General features: G+C 39.4%; 2 protein-coding genes across 5 annotated transcripts; one reads left to right on the forward strand and one right to left on the reverse strand.

Annotated features, from left to right (window-relative positions):
- LOC18781575 (geranylgeranyl pyrophosphate synthase 7, chloroplastic) lies at positions 1,762 to 3,125 on the forward strand. The gene has a single exon (XM_007216329.2). The coding sequence runs from the start codon at positions 1,779 to 1,781 to the stop codon at positions 2,874 to 2,876; it is 1,098 nt and encodes a 365-aa protein (XP_007216391.1). The 5' UTR covers positions 1,762 to 1,778; the 3' UTR covers positions 2,877 to 3,125.
- Positions 3,460 to 7,840, reverse strand: LOC18783038 (probable splicing factor 3A subunit 1). 4 transcript variants are annotated; one of them, XM_020559110.1, is made up of 4 exons: positions 5,488 to 7,840; positions 5,001 to 5,366; positions 4,801 to 4,888; positions 3,460 to 4,398 (listed from the first exon to the last, which is right to left on the reverse strand). In XM_020559110.1, the coding sequence occupies exon 1, from the start codon at positions 7,556 to 7,558 to the stop codon at positions 5,516 to 5,518; it is 2,043 nt and encodes a 680-aa protein (XP_020414699.1). In that variant the 5' UTR covers positions 7,559 to 7,840; the 3' UTR covers positions 3,460 to 4,398; positions 4,801 to 4,888; positions 5,001 to 5,366; positions 5,488 to 5,515. The 4 variants fall into 4 exon arrangements, with proteins under 4 accessions (XP_020414699.1, XP_020414700.1, XP_020414698.1 ...); XM_020559111.1 differs by having other exon boundaries at positions 4,982 to 5,366; XM_020559109.1 differs by having other exon boundaries at positions 4,801 to 5,366.

Consider the following 8,843-nt stretch of genomic DNA (forward strand, 5'->3'; position numbering starts at 1 on the left):
AAACTTCTCTACGTTTGATTAGGATTGAATATGATGAGCGGGGTGTACTTATTAAAATTATATTTATTTCACAATTCCATATATCCTTTTTTGTCATTTTATAGGATAAATTAGTAATTCAATAAATACTTTGGTAGTAGGGTGTACTCAGTTAATTTTAGGGTTCGTTTAGCAGCACTCTTATAGTTATCACAACACGTAATGAGTAGGAAAATATAGATTTGATGAACTCGGAAACTTTTTATTTATTATTATATGGTCCTGATTTTTTGGTATTGGAATTTGATAGGGAGAGCAAAAATGGTTAAAGAGGTTTGTTCATGAAAATGTCCTCCATCCTCTTTGTACTCTAGGTATAATTGCTCGTATGGCTTTGATAGTTTTTTTGATACCGTGTATGTCGTGTATGTATCAATTGAACAAGAAAGCTTGAGATATATCCTCGCAAGCAACAATGTCAGGATCTTGGGACAACCAAATCTCCATAGTTGTTTAAGTGGCGAGGGGACTGGCTTTTTTGCATAGTGTGCCAATGGGATTTATACCTTATTTTAAGGATGCTAATATCCTCCTAGGCCGAGTATTTAAATTCATTTTTTAAATCTCAATTAACTATATATATTATATTAGGGTTACCCTTAATTATATTAACTAACTGTGTTTTGTTTATTTTTTGCAGGATTTTAATGTCAAACTGTTAGGTTTTGGCATGAAAAGTTTAGGGCATAAATCTAGGAATATACTCCTACGTGTGCTGTATTTACCTCCCGAGTATCCTGGTAATTAAGAAACTTTTTTCCTGCAGAATTCAATTTAGCTTTTCATGTTTATTATGGTTTTTTCCTACTTTCTCATTGTACTTAATTAAATATTTTTGCTCTATTAATAAATCTGAAATTTCAAAAGAAAAAAATATACTTAATATTTAATTAGTGCAGAAATGTGTGTGCGCTCTTAATTTGAGTCACCGTACTAAATTCTTGGTTAGTCCAATGTTGAAAATTACTGTAGTTTAAACCAGCAAAAATATTTTCCATTACACATGAATCTGAGAAAGAAATAGGTGTGAGAGAAAACCATTGTTTTTTCAGAGTCAATCTGAGAAGCTTAATTAAGGGACACAAGGGTATAGTTAGTGCTTAATGATTGCTAAAAACTAGTTAATTTAACTCTGCAATAATTTTTTTTTCGCGAAAGAAGGTATTCAAATTTAAAATATATACTAAGGTAATGTGTTCGACTCTCCCTCTCGTATTTACTATTGGCATATTGCATGATACAATTTTATAAAATCTTGAGAATTTTTCCTTTGGAAAACAATCTGTCGCGAAGCATCATGCATGCTTGATGGGAGTTTGGTTTCCTCGGGGAATCTAATCTTGTAGGCAAGCTAAGCAGGTTCGGAATCAAACAGGGGTGGCTATATCATATTCCAAAACTATTGCAACACAATGACGGGTGCATACTTAAATAGTAGAATTAAATAATTCAAATTCTTGCATATCAAATAGGAAAAACATAAATAAATCTCAAATAACGTGTGACCAACTGTCATCACCAAAACAAGATCCAAAACGTTAACGTCCAAAAATATATGTATATGTAATGAGACACTAGAGTCCAAGCCAGATCAAAAGGAATAACCCTAAGCTATGGAAATTGACATCTTAAACGGCATCTTTACTTCTTTAATCTCTCCTATATTATAAGTTTATAACTCCCAAGAGCATCATTCACCCAACAATTAATATCAACAAGGAATTCTGGTCTTCCAATCAATGGCTCTTTTCTCAACCATTCCAAGCTATGAAAACTCAGCCCTTCTCAGAAATCCTAATATTGCTCTCAACAAAAGTCCTAGCCCTAGAATATCAATTGGTAGCCTCAGGCTCATTTCCTTGAAGATTAGGGCCACACATACACAAGTTGCTGACTCATCTTCAGTCCAACCATTGCTCACCAAACCACTTGAAATTACCCAGTTGCCCATATTCCAATTTGATGAGTACCTGTCCATGAAGGCAAAGAAGGTGGAGAAAGCTTTGAATGAGGCTGTGCCTTTGCAATACCCCAAGAAAATCCATAGGGCAATGAGGTACTCACTTTTAGCCGGAGGAAAGCGTGTGCGTCCGGTTCTATGCCTTGCTTCGTGTGAATTAGTTGGAGGGGATCAGTCTCTTGCAATCCCAACAGCTTGTGCCGTTGAAATGATCCACACCATGTCACTGATTCATGATGATCTTCCTTGCATGGACAACGACGATCTTCGTCGCGGAAAGCCCACAAACCACAAGGCTTTTGGGGAAGAAACCGCTATTTTAGCCGGTGATGCCCTCCTCTCCCTTGCCTTTGAGCACATAGCGGCTAAGACCACAAAAGTGGTCTCCCCTGAACGCGTGGTTCGGGCCATTGCCGAGCTTGGTTCAGCCGTAGGGTCATCAGGCCTCGTGGCGGGTCAAATTGTTGACATTTTGAGTGAAGGTAAAGAAGTGACACTAGAAGAATTGGAGTACATACATGTGCATAAAACCGCGAAGCTCCTCGAGGCTTCGGTGGTTTGCGGGGCAATAATTGGAGGAGGGAATGAAGGTGAGGTAGAAAGGATGAGGAAGTATGCAAGGTGCATAGGGTTGTTGTTTCAAGTTGTTGACGACATTTTGGATGTGACAAAGTCGTCGGAGGAATTGGGAAAGACGGCTGGGAAGGACTTGGCAAGCGACAAGGCGACATATCCAAAGTTCATGGGCATTGAAGGGGCAAAGAATTTTGCTGCTAAGTTGGTGGCTCAAGCAATAGAAGAGCTTGCTCATTTTGATGCTGCTATGGCTACTCCATTATATTGTTTAGCCAACTACATTGCCAATAGACAGACTTAGAGGAGCAATTAACAAAGACTGCATGCGATTCCATTATTTAATTTTTCTTCTAAACTTCTTGGTGGGTTTTCACCTATATTAATTAGTGTTTAAGCAGTAAATATATGTGTGGAATTGTTTTACATTATGATATTTTACACAAGTGTAGTAGTGAACAGTGTAATATATACTTGTATATACTATAATATTTGTGAAGAAGTATGGCTAGATAGGACAAAACTCTTGTCCTTTATGGTGTGCTTGCAGACCTGTGGCTGTGTCTACTAGATTAATTAACCATTACTTATTGAAAAGAAACCTGATTGCAAAAATATCTCATAATTCTAAATAATAAGATTAATATCTCATTATTTAATTAGCCATATATGGCAAAGCAAACTGCTATTTTTCTAATCAATGGGGGTGTTAGTTGGATTAGCTCAGGCCTTTGGTGTGCTCTCAAGTGATTCTAGGTTCAAACTCCCGCGGTACCCATGTGAATCTCACCCATCCCTCTTCCTAACTTTGGCAACAACAAAAACACAGCTATATTTCTGGGATATATATTTGTTGTGGTAGTAGATGCCATCTCTGGTAAGAAATCAATAGAGAATAACAAACTACAAAACTGTTTTCTCATTAACAAAACTGAAGAATTACATGAGTAAAATTACATAACACAGAAAAGTTTAAATAAAAATTCCCCTAAAACTATTATAGAATTAAACCCAACAAAAAGCAAACACACTATGACTTCCCTCATAACCATAAAGGCGAATAATTTAACTCCATGAACTGTCTTTAGTGAGAGGACTATAATGGTTAGCTAATCCTCCAATAATTCATATGCAAATAATAAGACTAGACGCACATCTCCCACATTAATAATCTCTTCTTTGGCCAACTCAATTTCCCCATATATTTTCTTATTAGAATAACAAGTAAAACAACTCTATTGAAACTTGTCGACACAACCAAGAGTTTCCTACAAGGCAAAGACAACATCATGGATACAATACAACAGCAATTATAAGCGATATTGAGGGGGAATTTGAACACAAGACCTCAGGATGTAGGGGTAACTACTCTTAATCACTTGAGCTACAAGTACTTGTCATTAATTCTTAAGTTAGAAATATATGTAATTCACTTGTGATTTCGATCACACTTAAGGTAAGAAAGCACAACGCAATTCATGACCCTTCCTAATTCAATGCAATTTCTTCTTTTCTTGACTTCTGCAATCTTTTCCTTGATGCCTATATTGACGCAACCACCACTGTTTCCAAGACAACTCATAAACCCAACTGGTGGTCAAGCTCATTCACCAGATACCAGCTTACATCCTCCACACTACAATCCAAGTTACAACTAGCTATGTGACCATAAGAGATTGGTGCTCAAACTGACATGAAAAGGTTACTTGCACGCTGCTTTGGTAACTTAAAACCGACTACAGAACGACCATCGAAAGTGATGATGCATGAACCAGTATTTTTCCATCGGATTTTGGTAAGGTCTGCCCATTGATGAGATGTGGAACCTATATGGATCAACGGTAAAACAAAGATTACACTAGTCGAAAAGTAGCTATAAGTTCAGGAGGATTTCAACAGTATACTGCAAAAAAAAAAAAAAAAAAAAAAAGCTATGAATTGAGTTGTAGTTGTGATAGAACATGGCTAATGTGCTGATATGGAACCGTAAGTCAGAGATCTTGTTCGGTTTCCCATGGGAAGCTACGTAACCCTTCTCTAATAATCCTAGAGAAAATACAAAGATACAAAATCCTAAGTGTTCCTTTAACATGGTACTGCAATCAAACCCGGTGGTTCCTTCCAGCCCATAGTGCAAAAAGAAATGGCATGTATAAGGATTGCCATCAGAGTTGGAAAAAGAGCAAAGAATTCTACATGAAAATGGTAAAGATGAGAAAGCATCTTACCTGGCTTAGATGCTTAAAGAAGTAGACACATCTAACTGGTTGCACAGACCATTTTATGAGTCCCAACAAGTAGCTCTAAGCGTTTGTCCTGCAGTTAACAACCAACATCAGAAAACACCAACTCTACCAGCCACTGCTTGCTATTGGCTGGTTCAAGGATAACATGAGTGCAAAACAATACAAGTTTCTAGAGGCATCACCCCTTTGATAAGTGCACAGTATAGCTTAACCCTACAAAATGAAACTAAATACTTAGATAACGCCCAAAACACCAAACATTCATCAAAGAGCAAAATATTTCAGCAACAAAATTTGAAGTGAACATCAAAAATAATTTAAGCAAACAAAGGTCTTCTGACATCAAGAATGCTTCTATGGATATCAAAGCCATAATACGACTATGAGGCACATCGTTTTCAGAGAAAAAAACTGCATTGCAAAAAAAAGAGCCGTAATTAGATATATAAGCAAATGACTTGCTCTGGCTAAGCAAAAGGAACTGATCTACTTCCCATTGTCCTCCAGAGACACTCGCTGAGGCACCAAATCTGTACTAGATACGACACCTAGCAACAATTTAAAGACAACAATAATATGTTCAGAAAAATCATCCAATAAAGTACAATAAAAGAGTCCCACATGATATATTGCATATTCTCATAATAACAAGAAAAGTCCAGCATGAACCTTAATCGTCCTGGTTATATAATCTGTTTCATCGCTTTCTTCCACCACGCTCTCTTAATGAAAGAGTAAGTGTTTCTCCTGCTCCGACATTGTAATATGCAAGCGATATATTGTCCTTGAGAAAACCAGGTTTTCCACTCAGTTTCTGCTTGTTTGCAGGAAGCTTGATCTCCCCAGAGATTTTTTCTTTCAGACTTCCAACATTTTCAGATAAAGACTGCACCATAATCTCCAAAAGTTGTCCCTTCAGATTACCTTCACCAACATTGGGGACGGATACTGTGATGTGGACAGGTCCCGAATGCTGTGCCAAAAACTGATCTTCTGGAATAAGCGTAGAATCATCAAGCTTCTGCCGCTTTGGCGCAGGTTCTTCTGGAAGTGGTGGTGGAGGCATCCCCTGAGGCAAAGGTGGTGGTGGCATCATCTGTATTGTAGGTGGAGGAACAGCAAGGGGGTTATAAGCTCGGGGAACTTGCATGACTGTAAACCGAGAACCGGGTGGGGGTGGTCTAACTGATTGATATTGGACAACTGGGGGTCTAGACAGAGGAGGAGCTGCAGGACCAGGAAGGTTTCTTGCATCATTGTTAAGGACATGATTTTCTGTGCGGCTAGTGCTTTCAGTGTGACCATCCCGGATGACCTGTTGTGGTTGCTCATCTTTCTTTCTTTCAATCTCAGCCTTGACTGCGTTAGAAACTTCTTCCTCTGTGGTACCGAAAATGTCAGGGCGGGTTCGTGCAAGGCCCAGAATGTTTCTTGAGATTTCGTCATCCTGAGCAAGCGTAGTCTCCCGAAGCTTAGCAAACATCCTTTCTTTCTCCTCTTGATATTTTGGATCAATTAGAGAAATCCTCGTGTGTTCAGACATCTCATTGATAGGGATAAGCTCCCCAGTGATTGGAGAAATGACATACTTTGTTGGGTCTCTTTGGGCAAGGATCCTGTCCTCAGGTCTCTTCCAATTGTTCACAATTCTCAGTGGTGGTTCTGGATCCTCTGTCATGAAGCCCTCCTCAACAAGCTGCATCTCTTCTTCATCCATTTCCATTTCCACCTGCTCACCAGGCTGAACAATATCTTCTTCCATATCAGTGACCTTGCTTCTCCTTATAACCTCGTCAAGGGCCATTGGAGGAGGTAAATCCTCGTCTTCATGATCGGCAAAGTTTATTGTTTCAATCACAGAAAAATCATACCAATCAATCATAGCCATTTGTATCCTTTCCTGCTCAATCTCATCTTCAGCCTTCTGCTTTGCCTGCTCTTGTGAACGTTCCCACTCCAGCCGACGCACACACCTTTCAAGCACAGTTTCCATGTCTGCAACACTTTTCTTAAGCTTCTCTGTCAAAGCCTTGGGCGGCATCACCACCTTCGAATACGCATCTACAAGAGAAGAGAAAAACGTAGACATTCTGTGGGTAGGAATCATCAGAAAATGGAACTGGGGGTTATTGATTTCCCTGTTTACCAATGCTGTCAAAAACGATTTCCCATTTCGAGCCACGGACTGGGCTGTGAGCATAATAATATCCAAATCTTCCCCAGTAATTCCTTGTGGAAGCCGAACAGTATACTCCTCAGCTTCGGGTGTTTCGAGCACTTTGAGCACTGGTTTAAACTGGGCAGAGGGATCTGCTGCAGGCTGCTGCAAAGAAGGTTGCTCTTGCTGTCCAGAAGACTGATTTTTAGCACAGAACTCAAGCAAGCGATGCTGATAATATGCGTGAAAAGGGCTTGAGGAAATCAAAAAGTTGAACTTTTGATTTCCAGTATTCTCAGCAACGACCCTTTTCTCAAATCCGGGTCCATTCTTTGCCACGAATTCGGCAGTTCTGTCGAGAACGATTCTGATTTCTAGGGGAGGATGAATGATCCCAATAGCCCTAGTATGCGTCGAAACTGAAGAAGAAGAAGAAGACAAGTTGGTTGTGGTTTTGCTAACCTCCTCACCCAATTGCTTCTCATCCTTCACTTGGGATGCTGGAATAGGACCAAGGTTTCCGTCATCAGGAGGAACTGCTAAGTGCAAAAAGGAACCCATCTGATCTGAGCTGAGCACCATTTACAAGAGAGAGAGAGAGAGAGAGAGAGAGAGAGAGAGAGAGAGAGAGAGAGAGAGAGCGCGAGGGAGAGATTGTGTTTGTGCCTGGGTTTTATAGAAGAGATTGACTTAGTCCTTATATTTATAGGTATGGGAAAGCCTTAACCTAATAGGATTGGACCTTCTTTTTTTTTTTTTGTTGGATAAGGATTGGATGGACTTTACCTGTACGCCTTCAGTTTTGACTTGAGCGTCAAAACTAGTTTTTCTATTCTTCCTTTTTTTATTTTCTCTGCACGGATTTTTTTTTTCCTTCCTCTTCTGATTGAAAGATACCAGCACAATATTTTGCTAATCAGTAGAGGACGAAGAAGGTAGCTAATTGANNTTTTTTTTTTTTTTTTTTTTTGAAGTTCCAATTCATTGCAATCCCTTCAAAGGGCAGAGAATAGAACAAATAAAGCTGAGCAAAAACAACGGCCAGAAAATCAACAGGAAACAAACATGAACAAATCTAGCTAAAACCATTACAGACTACAATATCTCACGAAGATCATGTTCCCAAGAAGAAAAAAAAAACTAAAACAGCAAAAGCCAACATAAAGGCATTAAGCCCACATAAAGGTATATAGCCCACAAAGAGGCATTACGCCCACATTCGGCATAAAGGCCATATTAGACATAAAGCCCAAATTAAACACAAAATAAAAGAAAAATACATAGCCACCACAACCAAAGAGAAACTCCAAGCCGCCATTTGCAAAGAGAAACTCCACGACTGTAGATGGACAAACCACCAATCACCACCATGAAGACAACAGCTATCCAAAAAAGAATGAGAACCATTCCACAACTAAGAGAAAAAGAACCAATAACATAGAAGGAGGTGGTGCAAGCACTCGAGCTAGAGCTCTACACACCTTCCAATAAAAAAGCGCCAAAACACGTTTGAAATGTGCATTTACATACCAAGGATGAGGCCATATCAAAGGGGAGGTGAAGGAATTCGGATGAGCCATGGATTTTGGGTCGGTATGAAGCAAGATCCGCAAGGTAAAAATGGTGGTGATAGGGGAAATCATGCCCGTGGTCTTCATCCACCCAGATTGAAAAATAAGGGGAGAAGAAGAAAAGTGTAATTCAAGGAGGAAGAATGAGGAAGAGGAGGGGGAGGGAGGAGGGGCAGACCACCTCCCCCCAAGATACGACACTGAAGGGGTGGGGGAGTTTTTTTTTCTCTGCTAGGTTTAGAGAGAGAGAGAGAGAGAGTGAGTAAAATGATAGTAGCTAATTGAAGTTCAAACTC

This window comes from Prunus persica, chromosome G3 (genome assembly GCF_000346465.2).
Source record: "Prunus persica cultivar Lovell chromosome G3, Prunus_persica_NCBIv2, whole genome shotgun sequence".
Classification (NCBI taxonomy): Eukaryota; Viridiplantae; Streptophyta; class Magnoliopsida; order Rosales; family Rosaceae; genus Prunus; species Prunus persica.